The 27,849-nt window shown below is 39.3% G+C and overlaps 2 protein-coding genes across 4 annotated transcripts; one reads left to right on the top strand and one right to left on the bottom strand.

The window, feature by feature from the left end:
- Positions 1 to 78: 78 nt before the first annotated feature.
- Positions 79 to 27,368, top strand: LOC131477310 (1-phosphatidylinositol 4,5-bisphosphate phosphodiesterase delta-4-like). Of its 2 annotated transcripts, XM_058654827.1 has the most exons (18): positions 79 to 116; positions 15,601 to 15,699; positions 17,708 to 17,843; positions 18,353 to 18,400; positions 19,021 to 19,173; positions 19,751 to 19,979; positions 20,069 to 20,198; positions 20,351 to 20,582; positions 20,677 to 20,878; positions 21,430 to 21,574; positions 21,969 to 22,121; positions 22,776 to 22,943; positions 23,284 to 23,440; positions 23,576 to 23,692; positions 23,905 to 24,083; positions 24,167 to 24,299; positions 25,575 to 25,724; positions 26,003 to 27,368. In XM_058654827.1, exons 4-18 carry the CDS (start codon positions 18,376 to 18,378, stop codon positions 26,092 to 26,094), a joined length of 2,265 nt encoding a protein of 754 aa, XP_058510810.1. In that variant the 5' UTR covers positions 79 to 116; positions 15,601 to 15,699; positions 17,708 to 17,843; positions 18,353 to 18,375; the 3' UTR covers positions 26,095 to 27,368. The 2 variants fall into 2 exon arrangements, with proteins under 2 accessions (XP_058510810.1, XP_058510809.1); XM_058654826.1 differs by having other exon boundaries at positions 15,601 to 17,843.
- On the bottom strand, positions 502 to 14,750 carry cd99 (CD99 molecule). Of its 2 annotated transcripts, XM_058654828.1 has the most exons (13): positions 14,582 to 14,749; positions 12,320 to 12,352; positions 11,934 to 11,993; positions 11,721 to 11,753; positions 10,920 to 10,967; positions 10,706 to 10,744; positions 10,435 to 10,491; positions 10,250 to 10,333; positions 9,041 to 9,070; positions 7,019 to 7,039; positions 3,518 to 3,634; positions 3,296 to 3,349; positions 502 to 2,365 (listed from the first exon to the last, which is right to left on the bottom strand). In XM_058654828.1, the coding sequence occupies exons 1-13, from the start codon at positions 14,643 to 14,645 to the stop codon at positions 2,337 to 2,339; spliced, it is 669 nt and encodes a 222-aa protein (XP_058510811.1). In that variant the 5' UTR covers positions 14,646 to 14,749; the 3' UTR covers positions 502 to 2,336. The 2 variants fall into 2 exon arrangements, with proteins under 2 accessions (XP_058510811.1, XP_058510812.1); XM_058654829.1 differs by lacking the exons at positions 502 to 2,365; positions 3,296 to 3,349; positions 3,518 to 3,634 and adding an exon at positions 4,869 to 6,595 and having other exon boundaries at positions 14,582 to 14,750.
- Positions 27,369 to 27,849: the final 481 nt, after the last annotated feature.

Below are 27,849 nucleotides of genomic sequence, written 5' to 3' on the forward strand. Positions count from 1 at the left end.
CATGTCATTCTTTCTTTCAATTATACTGTTATAATTGTGTATTATCATTTGTAATTGCAGGACTATTCTATTACAGGACAGATTAAGGCAACTGGCACATCCTGGCAACATTTACCGTAAGTACAGCATTTAAACATGCGTTTTTTTAAATATGCATATAGATTATTATATTTAATCCATTGTTGAATCCAACACTGCTGATAAGTGGATTTCTAAACCTAAACAAGTTAGGTGATCAATACATTGAAGGAAAAAGAACATGGCCTCTAGAAAAAAAGTTTGGTTTTGTCTGGATAGAAACTCCAAAAAACCTGTACAAGCTGTAAACAAAAGGCCGTGGTGTAACATTATCCAATAGCATCACAATAACAGGACTCGGTTACATTAATCGTGGACTGACCCTATCGATGGCATAGTCAGTTACAGTCTGTCGGCAAATGTTTGACTTCAGATAAGTCTGTGTTGCATGTGATGGGGAGGGGGGGAATGCTAAAATAGTCAAACTGTACAAGGTTTTTATTGAAAACATGTACACACACACGCTTTAAATCCAATCAAAAAAAGTAACATTCACCTGATCATCAGGTGCGACACACCTGGATAAAGATTCTGCTTGTTAAACTCAAAAGTCACGACACGAGAAATTCCCACAACACACTTCAAACTGAGAACATGAATGTGGACAGTAAAATGCTCAAAGCGCCAAGCAGCATCACACTGAAAGCAAAACTCAGGAGGCATCTATACACATGGCTCTAAAATATTTACAGCTCACTATACATTATCATTCTTTAACATCCATTAGCCCTGAGAGCTGAACACTCTGCAAGTCCGTTTTTTTTAAATGTGCTTGTATGAGTCTGTAAGAGTCTATGACGTCTTAAGATTATGTTTGCATAAAATAAATTTAGAGTAGATGGCATATTCTGACTGGAAACTGAAGTTTGTACACCCCTGCACCAAAGTCCATAGAGAAAATCAGCGTTATTAATTTGCAGGGACACAAGAGCTGCTGGTCCACTGCTACTTTTTTTGGTAACTTTGTGTCACTCAAGTAAATCCAAACAAAGGATTTCAAACATGACATTCAGCAAATAGCACATTTGATTTAATGATGGCGGCAGTGGTGGCTCATCAACTCCTATGTGCCATGATGTAAAATTGCATTTCTGAATAGACTTTGGTGTGGAAGGAGCGAGTTATTCACAAGGCAACAGAAATGTAATGTTCAAGTTAAAAAATGCTGTCTCATGATGCGGTAAAGTGTCAAACATATTCTTAAAATGTCATAGACTTCTGCAGGTGTATATTTTATTAGGTGAGCCTATTATTACATGGCTGCAATTGTGCCTGTCCCCCGTGTCCCTGCTGGCAGCCATGTTTTCAGTGCGAGGCACAGGGGCAAACACAGCAGTCAAGAAAAAACACTCAGTTTTATCTCTAAAACTGAGATTTTTAGTGATACGGTTTAATCAATCATTTGGTTGTTTTTCTGTGCCCAGAAGAGGAGGGACTAACATGTGGAGAGGTACATCCATGATTTGCATAGAGAGTGTTGTGGATTTTTTCTTTTAGAGTTAATGATAACATAAATATAGCTATATGCAGGAGCTAATTAATTGGCTATCACCTTCTTTCTGTTCAAAACTAACTTTATTACAAGAGCCTAAACTGTTCAACAGTTTCCTGTCAATTAAAACAGGCTATTCCTGAGAAATAGATTGCATATAAAAAGCCTTTCAGCAGTATATCCTGTTTCTGGTAGGCTTTTAATTTGAAAATATTTTAAGTTTGCTTTAACAACAGCTTAAGCCAAAAAAAAAAGGAAAAAAGGAAAGATTCTACATACATTCTTGCCAAAACAAATGAAAATGACATGTTTGATCCTTCTTATGCCAACTGAGTGGGGTCTGCTACACCCAAATGACCACAGAAAAAAAAAAAAAAAAATCTGTAACAGACACTCTCTACCTGCCTAACCCCACCCATAGAGCAACTGTATTTAACAACACACTCTTTCTCTATAACATAGAGTCAAGTGTGACAAACAAAGAAAAAAAAAACCATAACACTATATTCACATGACCAGTACTCACACACTGCTGAAGCACACAGACACAAAGACGGCTCTGTGCATAACTACTGCATGTGAAAATCATCACGCAACCAGTTTGTTAAAATTAAACGGAAAACAAATGACAGGAAACTACGAGTACTTTCAGCGTACAGTTGTGTTTTTGGTATTGTTTTTTAAAAAATAAATGAGTAGAAAGACACAGAGACTGTTTCTTCTTTCTTCTCCTCCTCCTCTTCTTGTCTTGTGCATTAAAAGTGGACTAGTTGGTCCTGAGCAGGTTGCTGAAAACTGGAAGTTGAAAAGAGCAGCGTGAGTGAAGGGGACTGCACTACATGCAGTTCACCACCAGGTGTCAGGCTCCACAAAGGCTCTGTGACTAATATGACATTTTCTTTTATAATTATCTAATAGATTTTGTTCTATAATGGATGCTTATATACTTAAGTAAAAGCAAAATTAAAAATAACAACTTTATGCTTTAGTTCAGTTCAGTGCCATTTTTGAATAATTTGTACAAATCCAATTAAGTACTTTTACTTACAATACTTTAAAATACAATTTAAAGAAGTATTCGACAAATATGATCTTTTGATTTTAATATATCTTTATATTTTTTGCAGTAATCGCATACTTTGATTTGACTGTATTTATTCAGCTCTACAAAACTGCCAGCGGAAATGCTGTTTTACTTTAAGTTATTCTAAATGAGCTCAAATATGATATTATTATTATGATGTTATTGTTCAAGTGAAAGGGTAGATCACGCTATAAATACTTGACACCTGCAGAGGAAGTTTTTTTAGTTTTTTTCTGATTTTTTTTTTTTTTTTTTTAAACAACAAAAAACTGCGTACATATTTTCTGGATGTGTTCCAGTAAAGTGAAATAGAAATAATTATCATCTATTGTCATTATAGCATTGCTAAAACAACAAATCTAATGGTGGCCTAAGACTTCTGCACAGTACTGTACCTGCATAACCGCTGATACATTTATATACTGCATTGTGTTTTGCTTATACTCTGTATATGTTAGAGAATATAGGAATACTGTTCATCATTCAGCTCTTTGAAGCTGCACTGGAGAGTCACAGCTGAGCCACACTGTGCTAATCCTCTACATGAACTCCTTTACTCTAAATGGTCTCAAGTTAAACTCATTACATCAACTCCCTGTTAGATGAAGTATCTGAGGCTGAAAAAAAAATCAGGAACTTACCTTGTGGATCAGAGTGACTGCCTTGCGCATGTTTACCGCTCTCTGGATCTGTACCTGAACAAAGAACACTTTCATCAGTGTAATGTGTTCAAAACTATATCCTGCATTCTTTAATTTGCTTTTACATGCTTGTGTTGTCTGTATGGAGTCTATCGTATATGCATTTTAGTAAAAATGGCAGGCTTTGAAGGATAAAAAAAACAAACAAAAAAGCATACTGACCTCCCTGAATTTTGAAGCAGAGCTTTTTCTTCTGGTAAGCAATGTAACTGCCCGCAGCTCCTGCCAGAGCCATTCCTATAGCACTGACGATTCCTGCGATCTGTCCAGATCCAGCTTCTGCAGGACGACATACACAAACAATAAATGTGTATCCTTTAAGAACAAACAAACAAAGGCTAAAACTACCAATGATCGACCTGTAAATCATTTTCTCCAATAACTGATTTAACCGTAAAATGTTAAGAAAACTGAACTTCAAAATGATGACTTGCACAAACCAAAGGATATTAGATTTACTGCCAGGGGAGAAAAGATACTAGGATATTTTCACATTTAAGATGCTTAAGTCATAGTACTTCTTTATATATTAAAATAAATTAGTTTTGTGATCGATTAATCATGAGACAGATGATTTTTTTTTTATCATTATCAAAATCTCATCTGCTTCACTTTTTTTCCACTCCCTCAGCCTGAACTGTCATAACCTCGGTTTTCCACGAGGTGGCAGGCAAAAAAAAACTTTAATCAGAGCCAGAATCTACAAAACATGTTCCCAGAATGCACTGTAAACGGATGGAAAACTTCAGTCAAAATGTAGTTAAGTCAAAAGCAAAACAAAACTGTATGACAGTATTGTACTCTGTGTAACTGACAAGCAGTGGTGAAGGGATAGAAGTCCTAAAAGCTGGTTTTAATATGGACAATGAACACACCCAAGCCCCAGGGCGGGTTAGATCACAGAGGCAACACACACACACACACACACACACACACACATACACATACACATCTGTTGCCTGGCTAGAAAACCACAGTGAGTTATGAGCAAAGGCGGGAGCTGCGTCACGTGACGGTGCAGTAAGTTAAAAAATAGGGCAGTGTCTGTACAAACAAAGAACTGCAAAAAGAAAACAGGATGCCAACATACAGAATGACTCAATGCTGAAAAACGCTGAGCATTAGGTGCATGTTCTTTACTACACACATGAAAGACACCTGAAGGCCAAAGCTACACTCTTCCTTCTAGAGCTGGATTTCAACCCTGAGGAGGGATTTAGGTTTAAAACAGAAGGTGTTCACACAGAAAAGTATGTATTTCCACTCAGGCTTCACTTCCTCAGTGGCACAACCTGCATATAAATTTTAGAATAAGGCTATGTGGCTTCACTTCACACTGCAAGCATTTCCCAATTACTGAAGTTCTGATTTCTTTTTCTGTTGTGCAGAAATCAGTCAGCTCCTGCCTGCTGCATATTTAACCTGAGACGCTGGGAAACTTGTTTTTCTCACTGTTACTCTTCACTCCTGCTGCTTCACATGCATCAAACACCAAACACTTAGAACTGAACACTGATTGTTCTACGGATTTATTCATGCATTAATCATGACTTTCTTACACAGCAGTGATTGCAGTACATTTACAAATCCCACAAAGACTCGGAGGCAAACATAACCCAAGCGTTAACAAAGAACCCATCAAAAATAAATATGCTGTGGCCAGTTACCAAAATAAAACACAAGGCACGATTCATATGGTGCAAAAGACCAGAAGAGAAAAACAGAACCTGATCAAATATAACTCAAAGACGCTGATTGTGTTTTTAAATGACAAGACATTTAAGAATAAGTTTACGTTGCACCATATATAACATATTTCAAAACAAACACCTACATTTACCGTAAAGTTTGATAACTGTTTTGCTAGTTTTTTAACTTTACTTAATATCCACTCATATTGCAAACCCTCTGCTTGGTGGACAATAAAATGGTAGCAAAAATTCCTTTTATCGTGATCATGCAAGATCACAGTCAAGTCTCACGTGATTGCAATAGTCGAGATTCGAGGACACAGTCTTCAAAGTAATTCCACATCGTGTGTATCTATTATCACACAGCTCTCGTTTACATCAGTGCTTGGAATGTTAAGAATGCGTGAATAGGTGCGCTGACTATGGACCACTGTAATGTTTAAACTGACAGCAAAGCAGAAACCAAGCGTGTCAAGTCATGAAGCGATAACGACAACAAAAATAACACACACACACAGAGACTCTGCTCTCCACACATGTAAACAATATTTTCAGATTACCAAAACACACTTGAACTACTGAAGACGTGCACACAGATTACATTAAAGTTATTCATCAACAGCACTCTCTCTAAATCAGTTCTTGTGATATATATAAGCTTATTTTGATGTAAACATATGATCTTCCACCATACAAAAAAACCCACCAACATGAGCAAAGTTTTCAGAGAACTAACACATACACGTGTACTGTATTGTGCCCCCCATAACAGAATTCAACACCTAACTGCGACACTATTGTTGTATTACCATAAAAAAGAATAAATGAGTCATGAGACTTCATGGAGAGGAGAGCAGGGTGGAGAGTAAAAGAAAAAAAGGAAAAGTACTGGGTGTCCACGCCCAACTATAGGGTGTCTGGTAAATCTGGAATCGCAGGATAAACTCAGCACTCAGTTATCACTGTCAGTGCTGCTGGTGTAAACCTGACATGGTGGTTTAGCAGCAGCTCTGAATTATAGTTTTCCTTTATTGATATTTCAGATTAAGTGTCAATAAGACTGAGAAAACCACAGGTTGCATATCCACAAAAAACAAAATAAATCAGTTTCCAGTTGGAGAAGGCTGTCAAAAATATTAAGTATATTGTTGCCTAAAGCAGATTTTTTACTAAATTTGTTACACGTCATTTTCTCCACTCACTGCACTTGTAGAGTGCAGTGTGGAGCTCAAGTGGAAATACAAGTCAAGCTTAAGCACCGAAAAAGATTCCTTGCCGATTCCTGACCTTTCAAAGACCATACAACTGTATTGATTTGTCCATCATCATGTCCAACAGTTCACCAATAAAGCACTAATCGGACGTAACCTCAGACCAGAGGGTCAATCAGAACATGGGACAATGGCTCATGGTATAGCATGGAGCAGATCCATGGCCCTCTCTAACAGAGGGGTTAAGATTTGCTTTAAGTTGGACATCCACACATAGAATTCCTCAGGCATGTTAGTATTAAGCATCTTCAGGATTTGGCCCCACGGAAGGTCTGGATCTGAAACGACACAAAGTTGTATCGTTTTAGCCACAGAAACCAGACCAGGGGTACTAATGTGAAGGATATACCACTAAAAACTCGATCCAATAGTCAAAGACACCGAGATCTTAATACTAAGAATTCCAACATCAAGCTGCTACAAATATGGTCTGATTATGGAAAAACTCCAGTGCTTTGAAAGCCACAAGTATGACAACAAATTAAATATATAGGTATAACCCACAAGATAGTACAAGATTTCACCATTAAAACAGAAGCAGTGAACACACTGCTTCCTCCAAGACAGGAAACAGGAAATTACCGACAGGAACACAGAGCAAATTAGTTGTCCAGGGAAACATAATGATGCCCACAGTGGCAATTACACATCATACAAACAAAGAGAGGAAGCACAAAAACAAAGATGAGGGATTTATTTACCTTGAGGTTGTTCATCGCCACCTGTGAAGAATACAAGAGTTCACAATAAATATAATATATATTTATAATAAATATAACCTTGGTGATGGTTGAACAGAGAAAATAAATGAATAATACAAGATAGAACCTGCAAAGACACAATGCCTTGATGTCTGGAGAGCGGTACCAAAATTCTGTTTTAAAAACATCTAATAGATGATAAAAATGTCAGTAGTTTTGGGTCTGGAATAGTGGGTGGGTGTGGTCAAGTAGTGAAATCTGACACCAAGTTGCAGACGTCCAACAAGGTGTTGCTCACACTGCGCTTCTATGGCAAACTTCTTTAACATTTAATCGCCAAGTTTGACCATATGGAATTACCTATCTTTGACTGTAATTTCATTGACTAGTATGAAATAACTGTACTTGTAGATATCCGTAATTACGCTTTTTCTGCGACAGAATTTCACTTTTGCCGTTCATGTGTAAGGGGTTTGTCGTCATAGGTATCTCTAATTCTACAACTTAATTCTGGCTCTCTGAAACTTCATTCAAGAGATATCTAAAAGGGACAAAGTAGATATCTTCAATTCAAGATAATTCAAGATATCTTGAACTTGAATTATGACTAATCCTAATAACGTTTCGTGTCCTGAATGCCTGGATTCTAGCCTGCTGTTTGGATTCAGGTTTACTGAGTCCTTATTTATAATATTTATAGCCTTACTGTACTGAATCTCTGGTCATTTTTGACTCCTGCCTATTTTGTGATCAAGTAAACTGAACACTTCTTTGAACTGATTTCTGCCTCTGTCGTGCTTTAGGGTTCTTCTCTGCCCGTATACTTCACAGAGAGTAACAATACTTTACACTAAACTGTGAAGATTTGCACCTGGATCACAAAAGTGGTTTAGGGGATTAGTTACACTTAAAGCAGCTACAATTTGTTTTTCCGTGTGTCCCCACTGGCAGCAATTTTGAATAACAGCAAGCCCACCCACATGTCTTGGGGTTGTCAATTCAAGTTTTTTGAATGTGGTTTTAGATGTACTGTCACAAAGATTATGTAGCTACACACGCGTGCACACACAGTCACAGGTTGCTAGCAGAGTTGACGCTAACGGAGCTAGTCAACATAGCTTTGTGTCACGTAAGCCCTGGTTTTGTTATTTGTCCTGGACTAAAAAGTACAAAATATAACATGGGATAAAGTCACAACAACTTTGACACAAGTTCCATGCAGTATGAGTCATCACATGACAACGTGGATGCACTGAGCTGTTCATGCCCCCTCCGCAAGTAGTTTCATTTAGTGGTGGGCAGAATACCAGTTCATCGCGTTTTTTTTTTTTGGTTTTTTTTGTTTGTTTTTTTTTAATTTTTCATATACCACAAGACCAGCATATGAAACATTTGCAGCAGTGAAAAGGGTCCCCCGTCGAACAGTGCACCACACATGCTAAGGACTTAGCTGAAGAAGTTAACTGTTGTTATTACTGCAGCAATGACCACTTTACTCCACCAACTTAGCAGAAAACACACCAATAGTACCAATAATGTATGCAGTTACGCACTCACACAAACACTCTATATTGTGCCGCTCACTCAATACAAGCAGACACCCACACACACAGTCAACCGTGCCTCTCTCTCCCTGGAGCACTCGTTCATAATCATGCATAAATAAACACTGTTGTATACCGTGAAACAATTTTTAAATCTTTGGTCATTCCACTCAGCACTAGTTCAAATTAATTGAGTTTTGAGTTCAGTAGTAGTCATTATATAGTGTGTCATGATCAAAAAACATCTTAAATCAGCAGTGACATTGATAGGAATGTCATTAGTTCTCACGATATTGTAATGACGAGCATTAAAAGCATAAGAAACCTGGTTAGTCTTCTGGGAGACATTGCTGTTGCTAGTGGCTGACATTCTGACATTTGTATTCAAATGTATCTATACACTGAATGATGCACTTTTCCAGACAAGTCAGTGGACTGAGATGCAGAAGACTCGGTTAATAGAAGAGAAAAGACTTACCCTGATCATAGCCTGAATCCCCTGCCTGACCTGGAGTCAAAAGAAAAAGTCATGTTAGACATTTTCAAATATTTTTTTGTTGACACTGAGGAAAGTGCAGTGGAACTGTGGATGTGACTTGTTTACGTAATCTCTCTCAACATGAAAGAGATTACGCCCAGTTGTACTGTCTCGTCACTGAGCTTACTCTTATATAATTTGTTTTTTTGGTAAAATTTTAGCTGAGAAGTTCGGAGTGCAGTGAGCTGCAGTTAACAACAGATTACCACAGTCATGTGGATTCAATTATACTGGAAAGTCTGTGGCTTTTTATCCCTTTTTCTTTTTTGTCTTTGGCAGAAGAAAAACTAATTCCTTCTGAAAGACACAAAGACAAAATCGACCAAAATAAACCAAACGACATTCATTTTGCTCTTACAGAGGAGCAAAGAAACCAGAACATATTCACATCTAATAAATTGAAAGGAAAGAACTTTTTTATTTATAAAAAATATTGAAAAATACTTAAAATGATTATTAAAATATTTGATTACCAATCGGTCAATACTACTGTTGTATTTTCCTTTTTTTTTTTACTTTAAATGACCTTGTACTACAAAAGTAGTATTACTACAACTGAAATTAAATATATAATTAAGTACAATTCTGCTATCTACATTATTTATTGTGTATTCACACTGCACATACTCAAAACATGTCAATAAGGAATATAAGGCAGAAGTCACATACTGTTGACTCTGTATTGTGTCGACTACTAAATATTTCCATTTCTCTTCTAACAACTTGGAAAAAAAAGGAAATGGCATGTGACCATGTGACTGCCTACAAAATTAGCCAGACTGGGAGCATGGCAATAAATAAATGTTTTCATGACAATCACCTAGAGACACTGAGTCAGCAGCAGCAAAGGACAACCACATAACGCAACAATGGAACATGACATGAGATTAGTGGTGCGGGGGTGGTGGGGGAATCCCTGATTGTAAAAGGCACTAACAAAACCAACAGTATAGAATACTATTCACTAAACATTTGTATTGTTTGTAATTTAAGTATTAGAAGTTATTCAAATTATTAAATCACTTTCCAATCACAAAATTTATTGACAATTCATTTCCATGGAATATCTATTTTATCTTGTAAGGGGCTGCTTGGCTATGACGTAATAACAACTGTTATAATGTGTTTAAAATGTCACTGATGTCTAACCTTTTCCTCCTGAGTGGCCCCCATCAGGCTTGTAGTCCCCACCACCAATATCGAGCAAGTCAGAGTCACCAAAATTTCCACCACCTATAAAAAAAAAAAATTAATACATCCATCATCTATATGACTGAACATATAGACACAAACTATTCACACGTTAACTTCACAGAAGCAACAAACAGCCTCACCTCCTCCGTTCTTGTCTGGTAGGTTGACATTAGGTTTGTCAGGTTTGGGGTTGGGTTCTGTGGGTACAAAAACATTATCACCAGATTGTCATGGTGGGAAACTGGATCAAAGAATAAAGGAAAAACTAATCAGAATAGCCGGACAGGCCAGAAAGCTAAATTGCCACAGCACTGTGAGGGACGAGCAGAGAGGCAGAGAGGCTGAACTGTCAGTTGTGATCCAAATGCTCCTTTTTTTTTCAGCATCAGCACCAGTCTCTGATAGCTTTACCTGGACCCAAAGCATCCTCCAGATCCAATCCGAAGCCACCTGTAGTAAAGGTACATAGAATTTAAACACTGATCAAATGACAATTTATAAAAAGATAAATAAGTGCACTTCGCGTAGCTACCTCTGTGTGAATTGATCAACGAAATCAATATCTCAACACGTGTGACTAAAAAATACTGGAGGTGCACCTTTAAAAAAAAGTTAAACAACCTACCAGAATCTCTAGAACTTGGTTTCTTTGGTTTCTCAGTCGGTGTCTCATCTAGTGACAAATGATTCATGTCAAAAAGGAAAATTGTAGCATCTATGTCATATCAAAATACATGAATATGGTTACATTAAAAAGCTTTGCCTATCACAGCTTTTCATAAGTCCTGAAGTGGAACAGTTTCGTTATCTATTTGTTCTGTCACAGACTTCATAGGATTTTTGTCACTGAACAAAAGCCTCACCTAATAAAATCTTTGTTTACAATGGGGCTACAATATCTTTAAAAAATGTCTGCTGCTTTATCTCTGCAACCGCTTTATTTATTGAAAAGTCCTTCACTCACTCACTCTCTGCACTAATGGCCTTGAAGAAAATCAGTGATTTTACGTCACTGCACACATGAGTTGTTGATCCATTGCTGCCTCCATTATTAAGCTGTTTTATTTTGGGACTTCAGTGGTTGGAAACCTTTGTTCAGGTCTGTGACATAAACTTGCCAAACAAAGCAGCAGTAGACCAGCACCACACATGTCCCGTGTATGGACTTTGGTGTGGGAGAGTGAGCAAACTTCAGTTTTTGTTTTAGTTAAAGCAGTGAAAATGTTCTTAAGATATCACAGACAAGTGTGACCTGTTTTTGCATGTTTCAGTCAGAACTATCCACTTGTGTGGGGAAAATAGCCTCACGCCCAGAGCAGGACTCAATATAAACTAAGTTAAATGAGAGCAGCCTTAGCTGTAAGGTTAATTTATGTGGGTGTGTCACATTTAAACAAACACTAACAGCTTGCACATTGTATTTTACCTAGTCCAAATGCATCTAGAAGGTCCAATCCACCTGGAGTAGAACAGAAAGTGGGATTGAGAAGAGGTTTAAGAACAAACAAAACTTCCCTTATTGTGTGATGTACAGTTTTCTATGCCAAGCTAGTTTAACCACATCCTGCCTGTAGCTCGCATAGAAAGAAAATGAATGCGTGTTGGAGTATTTTTTGAACAACTCTAAGAGGGTACCGACCATCATTTTTTGGCTTCTCTGGGGCTTTTGGCTTCTCCTCAGGTTTTGGAGGTGTTGGATCTGTAGGAACAAAAGATTTTACAGTGTTAATGTCTGGCAGCAAGTCAACAGGAGAGAAGCTCTGTAGCTGCAGATTTCTGAGGAAAACCACAACCCTGAGAAGAAATTTTAAAGGGACAGTTCAGAATTCACAATTCTACATTTGCTTAAGTCTATAATATATTCTTATTTTATGCTGCTTTATCTCTGCATTCTCTGCCTGGAAACTGAAGTTTATAAATTGCTCACTCTCCCACACCAAATTGTATTGTATTGAAACAGCTTTTAGGTCATATGGAGCATTTACAATGTTTGTGAAATGTTCTTCTACTGAAAGAGTCACTCACCTGGGTCATCAAGGGCATCGAACAAGTTAAAATCTGCAAGAAAAGAATGAGAACTGCATGTCAATCAGCACTGGACATAGTATACCTAACACACAGTAAAACTAGAAGAATATATTTTCAGTTTTGACTCACAGCGATGGACCCTGTACAGTTTTTATTTGCTTTTTAATACTTGACTCTACTGTCTCCACCCTCACTGTAAGAAGTAAAAACACATGTGCTTGGTGTCTGTGTGTTGCAAAGACTCATACACTGTATTTTCTGGTTGCTATGGCACCGGACTATCATACACGAGTAGCTTTTTAAAGCATGAGTAAGCACTGAAACTGGTGGTGTTTCTCAATAGAAAAGCACATGCCAGCACTGTTTTAGCCCAGAGGCTGCAACACACACACAACAGTGTTCCAGCATACTGACTACATTACATTACATTACATGTCATTTAGCAGACGCTTTTATCCAAAGCGACTTACAATAAGTGCATTTAAACATTTGGGTACAAATAAGTGCTAGAAGTAAGTAAGAGCTTCAAGTAAATCAAACTATGAAGTGCTAGTCATAAGTGCGATACATTTTTTTTTTTTTTTTTTTTTTTTTTTTTTTTTTGTCGTCGTCGTTATCGTCTTAGTCGAGGTAGAGTCGGAAGAAATGTGTTTTTAGTCGGCGGCGGAAGATGTGGAGGCTTTCCGCTGTCCGGATGTCGATGGGGAGCTCGTTCCACCATTTGGGAGCGAGGACAGTGAACAGTCTGGAGTTCTGTAAATGCCTCTGCGATCCTGTCAGTGAGGGGGCAGCGAGCCGGTTTGCCAATGCAGAGCGAAGTGGGCGGGCTGGGGTGTAGGTTTTGATCATGTCCTGGATGTAGGCTGGACCGGATCCGTTTGTAGCATGGAACGCAAGCACTAGAGTCTTGAAGCGGATGCGAGCAGCTACAGGAAGCCAGTGAAGGGAGCGGAGGAGAGGTGTAGTGTGGGAGAATTTTGGTAAGTTGAAGACCAGTCGAGCTGCTGCATTCTGGATGAGTTGCAGGGGTCGTATGGCACACGCAGGGAGACCAGCCAGGAGGGAGTTGCAGTAATCCAAGCGTGAGATGACAAGAGCCTGGACCAGAACCTGTGCCGCCTTCTGGGTTAGAAGGCGGCACAGACTAATATTATGATAAAAAAATATGGAGTACACACCCATAAAAAAACGTATTTGCCTGATAATGTCATATGCACACTTCTCTGTCACAGGGAGGTTCTTAGTGCACTTCAAAAAAAAAAAAAACTTTAATATTCAACATAACCATTTCATTGTTATGCTGTGGTTTTGCCTCCAGACGAGTCAGACTAGTTGGCAAATACAACACCTTTTACAACTTCCTGTTTTCTTTACTTTCTGAAACAAGTCTTGTCTTCATGTAAAAAAAGTCTTAACTCACTCCCTTTTTTTGTCTTGTTCTCACCATGTTCAAGAGTAAAAATCACTCTAAATTATTACAAAAATGCGTTTCTGTCCTGCCCACTGCAGCTTTAATGAACCACACAGGCTGAGTAAGGCTTGGATCCAAGGTGTGACCTTGGCTGTGGTATAAAAATAAATGCCAGTACTGATTTGAGGCTACGTTCGGTCTCGAACAAACGAACATACACAGTTTGCAGGGATCCCAGATGTGCTTTTGTCTTTACGATCAAACAGATGTTTTTTTGTCGAACTCAGTGACTCAGCTGATGAGCAGTTATCCATGTTTTCCAACTTAACTATGCTTTCAATTCATTTCCTGTGCGATTTTTGCAATTTGTTTGCAAACTTTAAACAAAATTCCACAACCCACCATTAACAGTCACATTGCATGTTCTGATGTATGATTTATGGGCATTTTCTTGTAAAACAATTCTGGGACAACATCCTGAAAGAAGAATAAGCCTGATACATGTTGTGAGGGATAACTTTGTAACTATTTAATCTCAGCAGGAACTAATTGATTAATCAATAAGTATTTTTAATTATTCAGTTTGCTTTTTTTTATGAAGACTCCACCTACAATAGCTTTGGCCCATCAGGGTCCGCAGCCCTCACTTTGGCAATCACTGTGCTCGGATAATTGCCTCCCCTGTTGCAGGCAATACAACCACAGTCTTGACTTAAATTAGCCATATGCATTCCCCGTGTCGTCGTAAAGGGCAAGTGGAATAATATACACAGACTACAGTCTACCATTTTGTAGTGAGACATTTACAACACGACAGATACAACATGGTAATAATCACAATCACGTACCATCTTGCGCTAACGTTCCAGAAACGAGTAAAAGAAGGAAAATAGTCCTCAAAGGCAACTTCATGATGGCGGTAAAGCTTGTCTTTTCGTGTCAGTGTTCAGCTCGCAAGTATTTGTAGACACAGCTTTACTTTCCCTGCCCCTCACTGGTGTCCTCTTACACTTTGTGAGTCAACTTTGCCAGACGGGGTGTGGCCGCGGTAGCGTTTAACTTGGGCGTCATCATGGGCATGTACAAAAAATGTAATATTAATCCTCGGGTGTGTCTGTTTTATCAGTCTCATGCGCTTTTTTTTTTTTTTCAAAGTTTGTAAAAAGGAATTGAACGGCGGTCACAAAGTATACCATTTAACAATGCCATGGTTGTGAACAAAAGTATACTTGCTCAACTTTCTCATGCTCAACGTGAGTACGGTCGTTTTGGAGCACCACATAAAGGACGTTTTTATGTTATCGTGACTACAGAGCCGTCAGACTGCCCACTCCCACTGTCGTAACACACTGGTCAAACCAGCCGCCCCTAAATATGGAGTGCGCCTATATTCTAGTCTTTACGGCACATAAACGACCCACACCGAGCTGCCCTCACAGATGTCACAAAACTCAAACTCAACGATGCTGCAGCATTATTATTAGCATGGTAAATGGAGCAACATACTGTATTGCATTAATAAAACAGGAATCAGGATAATATGGCCACACACAGGCAAAGGTTGACACGTCAGAGCTGAGTTGGGGCTTAAAAACGGAAAAAATATTATAAATATTTTATTTTTAACCCAGCCCTACCTATGGACTACTTTTACTGTGTAATATTGCTGGTTTGCATTTTGTTCTGCTACATAGGTGTTCTGAATCTTAATTTAAATATACATGCTCTTCTGGTTATTTATTAATTGGGTGTAATCTAAATTATAACCACTGGGTGGTGGTAGGAACATGCTATGTGGTGTGTGTATGCTCCATCCTCCCATGTTTCTATCTAACAACTCTACCAGTGTTTTCTTTGATTTGGTCAGGCTCATATATGGCCAAGGTGGAGGACGAGGAAGCCATGGAGGAGGAGGCCCATCATTCTTGTGTCCCAGAAGCCAGTGCAGCAGCAGGAGAAAGAGGAGGTGGAGTAGCAGGAATGGTGGTGGAGGAAACTGAATGTGCTGAATTACTCTCCCTAAAAGCATGGGTAGCTGCAGTATAATTTCATATGAAATGAAACCAATGTGATACCATTGGACCCACCCAACATTCATAAAGAAATAATTAATATTCATGTAAAATTGACCATGCACTTATGGAAAAACAAGGACAATGCATTGTGGAGTCAAATCAAATGGAATTGATAATTGTAATCAAATCATATCATGAGGTCAGTGACGATGCCCTCACTAGCTACCATATCATTACTGTGTTATGTGTTGAATGAGTGCTGTTATCTTATTTATAGGTCTGCTGCTGCGTGTTGTTTGTTTAATATGTGCATAGAGCTGTGGAAATAATTTTTTCCACAGATACAATAGGTTTAATCAAGGCTGAAACACTAAATTACATGAAATGTATAGTTTTTAATGGATGGCAGGCTTATTGTGTGTAACATTTTGTGTGTTACGTAGCATGGACTTAAGTACTTTCAAAGACATATGATAAAAACACATTAGAGTTCTCATACTATTGGGTAATTGTACACCACCTCCATCCATGGTTAAAAAATGCATAACCACAATGATGTCCGCTTTCAGTGACTTCGAGTCATCTATTGTGGAGGTTGCTGCTGGCAGCTGCATTTTTCCTCTTTTCTTAGGAGGTCATTATTACGGAGCCCCTCCATTTTAATCTTTGCTCACTCTGTAATTTGAGGCAGGAAGCTGAGCCAAAGCTGTGTATTATTAATGCCTCAGAAACTGAGCAGGGAACAGAGATGAAGAGCGCAGACACAATATTCATACTGCTACACACTTCTGCGTTTGACCTCTCAGATGCATTAGTGATGTCAGTAATCAGTCTGGACATAAGCTCTCGACAGTTTAATTTGGTGATGACTCTCTCGCTGATGTGCTGCCTCCGTGGCCTTCAACTAAACTGGCCTGATCAAAGTTTGATGAAGGAGCTTAGTAACATTACACGGTACAGAAAACACGGCAAGTCCCTGTGCTGGAGCTCAGCTGGTCCTCTACCTGGCATGACCGTAAAAACAAACGCTTCTAGGCCACATCTGTGAGAAGACAAGCTACATGTAATGAGGTAATTTGACAATGGACAAGGTCAGGTGGACACCTGTGCAAAAGCAGTTCAATGTGGCCGTAATGGGTGAGTACGTTAAATGCTAGAAGTTATGAATTAATGAAGAGAAAACTGAAGTGCAATCGTCACTGATGATGATTCACCAAAATATCCCTTTGATAGTTTATTGTCTCAATATCTCAATCCATATTCAAAAAAACATAGTTAACAAGTCCAAATGAAGATACTAGGTGAAAATATTCCTCTCTCACACACACATTGAGGATTTAATAAAGGATTGGGGAACAACACGTGCAGCTAGCTGTGGGGAATCAGGTGACAAGGAAAAGGTAGAGCTGGAGTGACTGCAGTTGTGAAATAAGTTAGTGAAATGCTAAGGCAAGCACAGAATGACTTAAAAACTATTTTGATTTACCATTTAATTCACTTCACAAGCAGGCTCCACATACATGGACCTTCCATTTTTCTTTCTCAACATCTTGGCCCATAATCATTTTTATCATGTGTTCTCAGTCAGTACTGATCTCATCATCACATCTTAGGTGAGAAAAGTCATGGTGTTATTGTTTAATTCAATGCTCAAAAGCCAAAGAATCATTAAATCATGCTAAAGCTCCATATATTTTCTTTTAGGAGACTTCAATAATAACAGCTCAGGTTGCGTGTAAGGGTTTTACTCTTTAGGATCAGAGTTCTATGACACTTTAAAGTTGCCTTTTTGTCACTCAAACCTTTTCCCCCCTCATAACTATTCTTTTTATGTAACAAACATGATGATTACTAAAAGGTAAAAGTCACCGAACAGATCAAGCAACAGGACAAAAAAGACCTGGTGAAAAAGTGCTTGAGAGGAGGGGCAGGTGAGTCTAACACTGACTCTGGCCTCAGTTGTTGCAGGCTTTCATCACTGCTGGGTGGTGTGCAGAGACACAGCAGCAGCAGCTCCTGATCTGGGCTATATGATCTGTTCCAGCACTGCAAAGCCAGCAGTACTGACCACAACTCAGGGATGATCCTGCCACAGGTCAGTCACACATCTCTTACGTTTCAGCTCTTTTTGGTGTCTTTTTTTATCCATTTTAACTTCACCTATCATTTAAAGGAAGGCTTTCAAATATAGCAAAATAGTGAGACACTTTTATCTATAGATGATGTGATACATGTACTGTATGTTTACTAAAGTGATTATTCAGCACACCTGCTTTCATAGAGAAAATCTGTACGGGCTGTCCAATGGTTGGCTAAAGAGGTGAACATGATAATAAGATATTATAAATTTAAAAAGTGGCTAAAATCTGTTCTTTCTTGTGTCCTCGCTGGCAGCCATTTTCTCAGCGAGCATGAGCACCTGTATCTCAAGCTTGGTCTTGTTGCCGGAGGTGCACATAGCGCAGTCAGCTTTGATTGTGACAGTACCCCCATACAAACTCACATAAAAAAAACTGCTTGGAATATGATGGTATGTTCTACAGTTTGAATGGTATTTACTTAATTTATGCATAAATTGTTACTGTGTTCTGTGCTTTTCATTAGATGGCTGCGTGAGAAGACACCAAATGGCGTTCACAGGGAGTGGCCCCAGTAAGTTATTATTCCTGCTCAGGCCAATTCAGAACAACCGCAGGGCCAGAGTATCTACTTGCTCATTTGGCTTTGATTTGGTCTAGTGTTTTCATCATCACACCATTTACACACATTGATGTAAAATTCCCAGCATTGGCATTGGCTTTCTTGTAGCCAGTCCAAGTAGAGCACAGATTGGTCTTCTAGTCTCAGGTAACTGCTCTGCTGTTCAGTAGTTAGTTCTTGGCTTTCCTGGTGTTACTGCCAGTTCCATTTTAGCCATGTGCCGCCACTATCTTGCCTGACAGGAGCTTACATGTTGTGTGGAAGCTAGTTATTTACTGGTAGTTGTATGGTATGCTCCCTTATTTCCATATTTCATGATTAGGACTGTACTAAATGTGTTCTCTTAATTAGCAGCTGGTTATTCTGTGATGTCAGGTGTTCACAGTGGCACAGTTGGCTTCTTTAAAAAATAAGTGTGGATCATGTCTGGGCTTTTAATGTAAAAATAACGTCTTCATTTTAATAGTAAATCATAAGAATTATAGTTGCGAATTGTCACTATTATACAGTATTCCCCATACAATTAAATTACGATACATTTTTAATAAATCCTCCCATGTCTTTATGCATAGAAGGGGATGAAAACCTCCAATCCATGCTTGTGGGGACATTGATGAGGAAAATCAAGTCTCGTACCTGGAAGAAGCAGCGCTACTTCAAACTAGAGGATGACTGTATGACCATCTGGTACCAGTCAAGGAAGGCTGGTAATGTCCATTCCACATGTAAGATCATCAGTTTACCAGTTTCTGAGTTCTTGATCACTACGTTCTTCTTTCAACCTTTGCCAGTTACAGTCTCCAAAGATTTGTGGCCAGTTTTGGGACCTACAGTGCTAAATATTGTGATATGATCACATCTCAAACCATATTCAGCCTGTCTCTGACCTTCCATTCTTTTAAAAGGTCTGGAAAGGCTGGCAGAGTTTTCAGTCTGCCTTCTAGACCTGTCACGTCACTGAAATGGTGCTTAGACAAAAAAGTGTTAAAGGATCTGCTTTCTGTGGATTCAGATTCCACTTCTGTACTCCTCTTACTGGATCTCAGTGAAGGTTTAATTACCACAGATTGTGGTATACTCCCAGAACAACGCATTTGGCATCTCAAAGTGACGCTAGTGAGGTGAGATAAGCACTGTATCTCTTATATTAATACTATATAAATGTATTGTGAAACAAGGAGTACCCTTAGGGCTTTGTTCTTGGACCCATACTCTTCTGTCAATATATTACACCTTACCCAAAATCATGTAGAATCCTGAATTTGGATTTCTAGCTCAGGCTCCATGTCTTTCTGTGTCCAGTCTCCGTGGGTGATGTGGAAGCAATACGAGAGGGCCACCAGTCCGAAGTGTTGCTCAGCATTGCAGATGAGTTTCCGGCCGAGCGATGCTTCACACTGGTCTTTCGCGGTCGCAGGGGCAACCTGGACCTGGTGGCTGAGTCAGCTGAGGAGGCACAGTCCTGGATCAGGGGCATGAGGAAACTGATCGAGAACCTGGAGAACATGGGCGAGCGAGAGAAACTTGACCAGTATCCTTCTGTCAGTGTTTTCACTTACATGCATTTATTGCTTTTAAAATGAGAGCTTTGCACGCCTGTGCCTTAACAGGTGTACACAGATGGATTAGTGACTGGTTCAAAAAAGCAGACAAGAACAATGATGGTAGGATGAACTTCAAGGAAGTGCAGGACTTACTGAAAATGATGAACGTGGATATGAACGGGCACCACGCTCATCGTCTCTTCACTGTGAGAGCCTTTCACCTTTCCTCTGATTTCAACAATAATTTTTCAATAATTTTCCTCTAACTACTGTCTTACACCAGCTATATGGACATTTTGAGACCTTGTGAAACGTGATGTACCTGCTCTTGAACTATGTTCTGTTTTTCTTCTCTCAGATGGCTGATAAATCCCGGTCGGGAACACTGGAAGATGACGAGTTTGTGTTCTTCTACAAGATGTTGACCCAGCGGGAGGATGTACTGAGGATTTTCCAGAAATACACGGTTGATAGCCAGAAGCTCTCCCAAAGTCATTTGGAGGACTTCTTGAGAAAGGAGCAGCTGGAGAGGGGCAACATTCAGCAGCATGCCAAGCAGCTCATTGAAAACTATGAGCCATCAGACAGAGGTACAGTACATAGACTGCAAAGAATGTACTGTATCTTCATGAAACCAAACATGCAATTGTGCACTGTACGTGACCATACATATGTGTTTTTCAGCTAAGCTGCTGAATGCCATGACATTTGACGGCTTCCTGATGTACCTCGGCTCAGCTGAGGGATCCATATTCAACCCACAGCGACGGGGGGTTTACCAGGACATGAGCCAGCCGCTGTGCCATTACTTCATCTCCTCCTCTCACAACACCTACCTAATGGAGGACCAACTCCGTGGACAGAGCAGTGTGGAAGGATACATCAGGTAGCAGCACTGACTCCGATTTAGAAGCTCTACTTGTGTTTGATTGAATTGCTCTGGGAGAAAATGTCTTTGCCTGTGATGTTTGTAATGAGTAAAGTAAGTGCACACAAACAGCAACATGCAACACGGCAAAATATTTGGCATATTCTTGTGGAATTTATCAGACACTGCCAGCAAGCTGGTAACATGCCATTGACAGTGCTGTTTAACTTTTTTATTTTAAGACTGGGAAACTGGTGGTTACACTGGTGTCTACACTGGTATCTGCACTGGTGTCTCTGGTGTCTGCACTGGTGTCTCTGGTGTCTCACAGCAACAAGGTCTTAGGTTTTTATCCTGGTTTGAGCCTTTCTGTGTGGAGTCATCTGAGTTATAGTCAAGATGGCGGCAACAACAAACCAACCACTAAGATGGTGCTTGTAGTGGAATCATTATGGAATAGGTTTTGACTGAGACACAGTCTCCCCTCGTTTTGGTTTTATTAGTATGGTCGTGACTACAACAATATTCCGCGTATTTGCATTAATGAATGAATGGATGACATTTCAAAGGGCTTTGAACCGCGGCTGTCGGTGTGTGGAAGTGGACTGCTGGGATGGTGCCAATGGAGAACCCATTGTCTATCATGGACACACTTTTACCTCAAAGATACTCTTCAAAGATGTGGTCAGCACGGTGGGCAACTACGCCTTCAAGGTAACTTTATTTGCAATAGATTGTTCTTAACTTTGTAGGATTGAATGCAAACTGTGGACTCAGGAAAAGGGACATTATCTTGTCCAGAGAAAATGAAGCTTGAGATATAACTTTACAGTGGCATTCAGGATATAATGTGAAACCATGATGTGGTGCAGGCTGTGATCTGTGGACGTCAATAACTGCCAGCTTTGCATGTTAGAGCCGTTTAGAGCTGTTTGCAACAGAATATTACGGCCTCATAATAACACCTTCTCCAGGCACCGGGCAGTCTTTCAGCCAGTGAAGCATAAACCACACAAGTGTATTACCTTTCCTCTATGATGATGCCAAGATTAAATTACAAACTCACTCTCTCCCTCTATCCCTTCACCTCCTCCTCTCCCATGTCCAGGTGTCAGTATATCCCGTCATCCTATCCATCGAGAACCACTGTGGTGTTGAGCAGCAGAGAGTCATGGCCCAACACCTCGACCACATCCTCGGTGACAAGCTGCTCAAAAGCACATTGGATGGCAAGGCCCCAATTAGGCTGCCGTCCCCTGAGGTGAGCTGTGTCCTAACTCGGCGTCACTCTACACTCTTACACAAAATAGCTTTACCAAAAAAGGGGTTTGCTACTTAAAGCTGTAACTGGTAGGGTTTTCCTGGGGAAATGGTTTATTGTTGAGTTCTAACCACAGGTTTTTTAAGTACTGATGTTTTAAGATGGCCGCTCTCCATGTATGGACACACACATTTCAAGAGCAGGTTCAACTTCACCTGCTTAAGTCAGCAATATCTTAAGAACATATTTGTCACTTTATCTTGCAGTTAGACAGGCTTTTTGTTCCTAGAAATTGAAGTGCGTAAACTGGTAACTCCCTGCACCTAAATCCATAGAGAGAATCAACGATTTTAAATCATACAGGGATTGTTAATCCACTGCTGCTTTCCATCAGTAAATTTCAATGTTTTATTCCATGACTTTGGTGATTAAAATCCTTTGTCCTGATTTAACTAAGCAACACAAACTCGCCAAATGAGGCAACATTAGATGAGCAGCTCCCATATCCCTGGAAGCTAAAAATGCAGATATTGTCTATGGACTTAGGTGTGAGAAAAGGGCTGGTTTACAAACGTTGCAGCAAACATGTGGCAGTCATGTATTTGTGAGAGTGAGCTTCAACACCTCAAGCTATGTCCAATACGCCTCTTTCAGGAACTTAAGGGGAAGATTCTGCTGAAGGCTAAGAAAATTGGTGGATTGGAGGAGAGTTTCAATGGGATGGTGGAGAACCCGCTCAGTGAGGAGGTCAGTGATGAAGATGCAGTGGCTGAGATGGATGAAGACAATCTCCACCGCGAGAGCGTCCGTCACAGGGTTAAGGTACGGAAGCTAGTGGTGGGACGACCTTTTGACCTCACACACGAGATTGACAGACAATCAAATTTTCATCCATTTTTAAGAATGATGGTGCAACACTGATGCAAATCAGGAAGTGGGTTTTTATGAATGAACACAACGCTTAATATATTAAGCCGATTAGCCCCAAAATAAACACACTCATTTTGATTAAATGCATTTTATTAATGATTAAACTTAGTGAATTGGAATAGAATGTAATTTCCTAGTTTGTGTGTGTGTGTGTGTGTGTGTGTGTGTGTACGGAACTAATATTAACCTATGAATTTATCACATCTAATCTCTTTTCTCCACGTCCCCATAGAAGTCAAAACAGCGTCTGTCCAAAGAGCTGTCAGACTGTGTGGTTTACTGCAAAAGTGTCCACTTCAGCAGCTTCAAACACTCCCGCATCCACTCTAAGTTCTACGAGGTGGCCTCTTTTACTGAGTCTAAAGCCCGCAAACACCTCAGAGAGGCCGGTGAGTTTAAAATAAGTGGTTGATGAAAGACACTGTAAGATTTACATTTAATCAAATGGACATGGTTTTCAAACCTTGGTTTTATCTCGAGCAGATATTTTGGACTATTGTTGTGATGTGTTTTCTCTATTTAAGGGGCTGAGTTTGTGCACCACAACTCCCGGCAGTTAACCAGGGTTTATCCCACTGGCTTCCGAACAGATTCCTCCAATTTTAATCCTCAGGAAATGTGGAACGCCGGGTGCCAAATCGGTGAATGCAACAGAGAAACAGATTAGACTATATATCTCAGGGCAACTGTAATGTTTTTAATGTATTAGTGGTCAAAGTGAAGTGGCAAAAATAACAACAAGGGTTAGAATAACAAAAAATGTAGACAAGGCAAATTGCCAAGAGGACAATTCAAAGAGTGACTTAACTAAATAAAAGAGAGTGAACATAGTTCTTTTTTTCCTTTTGCACAGTTGCTTTGAATTTCCAGACTGCTGGGGAAGGGATGGACCTGAACGATGGCCTGTTCAGTCATAATGGCCGCTGTGGTTATATCCTGAAACCCCAATTCCTAAGGGAGGCAGAGGAAAGGTTTGATCCTGAAATGCCCCAAAAGGGTGCTGGCTATAGTCCTGTCATGCTCATCATACAGGTAACAAAGCAAAAGCATTTTAGACATGTAGTCATTTATGAACTGTTGCAGAAAAAGAAGTGAACTTTGTGGGTTTTTTTAAGGTGATCAGTGGGCAGCAGCTGCCCAAGGTCAACTTAAAAAAGGATTCTATCGTGGATCCTCTGGTCCGAGTGGAGATCCACGGCGTTCCTATGGATCAGGCCAAGCAGGAGACCAGATACATAGAGAATAATGGTAAACAAGTATTATTATTAATAAAGTGAATGTCACACTACTTGATTTTCAGCCTAATAATTCAAACACTGAGGAGTTTTATAAGACACAGTTAATGGCCCCTAAATGTGGACACCAGAGACCAGAGTGACATTGGCTGAGACAGGAACAGAAAAATAACAGCGGTTCATCAGAGAGAAAGAGGAATAGACACTGCTTTGGTAAAACTTCAGACCAACCTGAAGCTAATTTAAACCTGGTTTCACACATCATTTCCCCCTCTCACTTCCTGTTGTAACTGGAAACCCAATTTGTTCTATGCATCTGCGAAAGTGGGGTACTGTCTGTGGTTGCCACCTGCCATAAAACGAAAAAGAAAACCTTACCTCACTGACTCTAAAAGTAATTTTTTTGTGTGTATCTATATATATTATTTATTATGTATGTATATATATATATATATATACATATATATATATATATATAATAAAGTGTGAAATTGGGGTAATGTGGTCTCTGGAGTGAGTGCGGGTTTGTATGTATGCAGTTTTTGGAGGTCAGGAGAGGGAAGGCCATACAGAGTACTATTATAGTAGTTAAGTCTGGAGGTTCTAAAGGTGTGGATGCGTTTTTCTGCAGTGGAGTGAAAGAGGGAGGTGCGGAGACATGCTGTGTTCCGGAGGTGGTAGAGTGATGTCCTGATGATGTTGCTAATGTGGGATTTGAAGGAGAGGGTAGAGTTCATTATGATACCAAGGTTACGAACTTAGGGGGTGAGAGTGACATTATGACCATCAATGAGGAGGGAGAAGTCCTGGGCAGAGGGTAGGAGAGCTTTGGGTCCAGTTATGATGAGTTCTGTTTTGGTGCTGTTGAGTTTCGGGAAATTATTGTCCATCCAGATTTTGATGTCAGTCAGATAGTTTGTGATGGTGGAGAGAAGGACTGGGTTGTTGGATCTGATGGAGATGACTTTCAGTAGGGTTGTTTCAGTGCTGTGGTGGTTGCGGAAACTGAATTGGAATGTTTCAAACAATTGGCAGGGGTGGAGATATTGCTGGAATTGAGTGATCACAAATAGTGAGAACGAATATTTTGCAAAGCAGTGGGAGATAGGACATGGGTCTGAAATGATCCAGGTTGTCAGGGTTCAGACCAGGTTTTTTTCAGGATTATAGCAAGTTTGAATGAGGGTGGGACAGAACCAGTGTTAAGGGTTAAGTGTTGATGATGTTGGTGATGAGTGGGATGACTTGTTATCAGGACTTGTCTCCGTCTGATTTGTTGTCTCTGCAGGGTTCAACCCCGTGTGGTATGACACTCTGCGTTTCACCATCCACACCCCTGAACTTGCCTTGGTGCGCTTTGTGGTGGAAGACTATGACAAGACATCCAGGAATGACTTTGTGGGACAGTATACGCTTCCTCTTAGCTGCATGCAGCAAGGTAAGGCTGAACTGAACAAGGTCTGTGAGTCACACTACAGCTTCTACAAACTGTTGTCTCTTTGTATGGCAACATTAGTGATAGAAAGGTTTTCTCACCGATTTCAAAATGTGTATTTCTGATCACAAGTATGGGTGATATTGTTACACCAAGTGTGAGACCTTTAAAAGACTTATTCACAAGCTAAAAACACAGATTCTCTCTTCAGTGGTGTTGTAAAGTAAGTAAGTAAATAAAGAAGCCTGTTAATACCTCTATGGATTGTCTCTTGTCCTCAGGTTATCGTCATATTTACCTATTATCCAAAGATGGGACCAGTATTCCACCTGCCTCCATATTTGTACACATCAGGATTACGGGACTGAAATAACTTTACAGCTAACTGCAGGAGACCATAATATTTGTTTTTTTTAAATATCATTTGTATTTTGTGTGGAGAAATACTAAGCCAAATGTTGACTGGTTGTTATGCAGTATATAGTATATATGCAGTTGGGTTTTTTGTTGTGTTTCGTGTATGTGCATTGTTCCTGTGATTGACTTGAACTTTGCTGCTCATGTTTGATATACTGTGTCTGTTGTAAAATGATTTGTTTCTGTCACAGAGCAGAATGTGCCACCAATATGTTTGGTTCTGTTGTTGTTGTTGTTGTTATCATTATTATTATTAGTATTATTATTATTATTATTATTATTATTATTATTATTATTATTATTGTTATTTTCTGGAGCTTAGATTGGCTCCAGTCCACCTCACCCCCATGTAACCCTTAAGAGGATAAAGTGGTTGAAAACAAATGATTTCATTATTTTCAGTATTTTCTTTCAATGTACAGCACTTAATGAACAGGCTCACAGCTATCACTGTGATCAACGTCCAAAACTTGAAATGTAGTTCTATTCCAGTGACAGAGAAGCATAATATTTGCTTTCACAGACAGTTTAAAGGGATGGACAAAAACAAAAGGCATACAGATGTAACCTGACTTATCCCTTTAAATTGTGTAATAACCAATAATATATTTATGTCTATATATATATATATATATATATATATATATATATATGTGTGTGTGTGTTTTGCTCTTATATAATTTTCATAATTTTATATAAGATATTGCTATTATTGTGTTGAAGTCTTGGCTGTTTGTGTTGAAGTCTGATAATGCTGCAAGCAGGCTGGACAGATGGACACCGTGTCTGGTTAATTTTTTGCTCATTAGAATTGACTTAAAGTGGATTTTAGCGTTTCTTGTTCATGTTCTTAGCCTTCAGCCAGTGAAGTAATTTGTTTTGTCTGTTTTTCTTTGGTAAGACATTATTTCACATGCTGTGCATGTAACAATTTTTGCTTAGCTGACTTTGCCTTTATACCATGTGTGTGTGCTTGTCGAGACTTCAAATACACCCAGAGTCAGAAAGCCACTTGTCTTTGCCTGTCAGTTTTTTTTTTTTCTTTTTAAACAGTCATGACATGTCTGGAAGAGTTTCAAAATTGGGAAACCCTGAAATGGGTTTGAATTGAATGTTTTGTAAAATTTTTGGTCCAGTGCTGCTGCACAGACCACACGAGATTCACATCACAACTGTGACGATACACATGTACGCCACTAGATGGCAGCAGGAACTCCTCTAAGTGGAAACCTCGGGAAGGATACTTACAAAAATTCTTGTCATTTATAGAATCTATAAATCTAGCATTTTTCAGAAGATTAAATAAAAAAAATCATTATTCATCATTGTAATTATCATGATAAGGAGGAATACGTAAATTGTATTGTGTGGGTGTCTGTGTACGTTGAGAAGAACGTTAAAAACCCATTCACTCACTATAATGTGATCATTTGTTCAAATTAATTACATAACAAAAAATAGTTGGAAATATATATCCATTGTTGATTAAATTACATTTTTAAAAAAACATTTTGTTAGATAAAAAGAAGTTTACTGTCAATGGACAAGCAAAAAGTAGTTCGAGGGCGGAACTCTTTAATCGCTGTCGTTTTCCACCGGTTTTATAACCTTGATACACCAGTCACGCCACCGTATCGCTTTTCCGAACGTTGCTTAAAAATATACTTTTATCATGAATACGATTATAATAAACGCACAATCAATTGAGATT

This window comes from Solea solea, chromosome 2 (assembly GCF_958295425.1).
Source record: "Solea solea chromosome 2, fSolSol10.1, whole genome shotgun sequence".
NCBI classification, from domain to species: Eukaryota; Metazoa; Chordata; class Actinopteri; order Pleuronectiformes; family Soleidae; genus Solea; species Solea solea.

What these genes read in the sequence shown, in the direction of transcription:
- cd99 (XM_058654828.1), bottom strand. Translation starts at nt 14,645, where the DNA reads ATGAAGTTGCCTTTGAGGACTATTTTCCTTCTTTTACTCGTTTCTGGA. An exon ending in TCTAGATGCATTTGGACTAG is followed by an intron (nt 10,968 to 11,720) that starts GTAAAATACAAT and finishes ATTTGTCACTAG; the next exon opens with ATGAGACACCGACTGAGAAA. An exon ending in CTGCTTCAAAATTCAGGGAG is followed by an intron (nt 3,350 to 3,517) that starts GTCAGTATGCTT and finishes TTCTTTGTTCAG; the next exon opens with GTACAGATCCAGAGAGCGGT.
- LOC131477310 (XM_058654826.1), top strand. Translation starts at nt 18,376, where the DNA reads ATGGCGTTCACAGGGAGTGGCCCCA. An exon ending in TGGTAATGTCCATTCCACAT is followed by an intron (nt 19,174 to 19,750) that starts GTAAGATCATCA and finishes TTCTGTGTCCAG; the next exon opens with TCTCCGTGGGTGATGTGGAA. An exon ending in ACGCTCATCGTCTCTTCACT is followed by an intron (nt 20,199 to 20,350) that starts GTGAGAGCCTTT and finishes TTCTTCTCTCAG; the next exon opens with ATGGCTGATAAATCCCGGTC.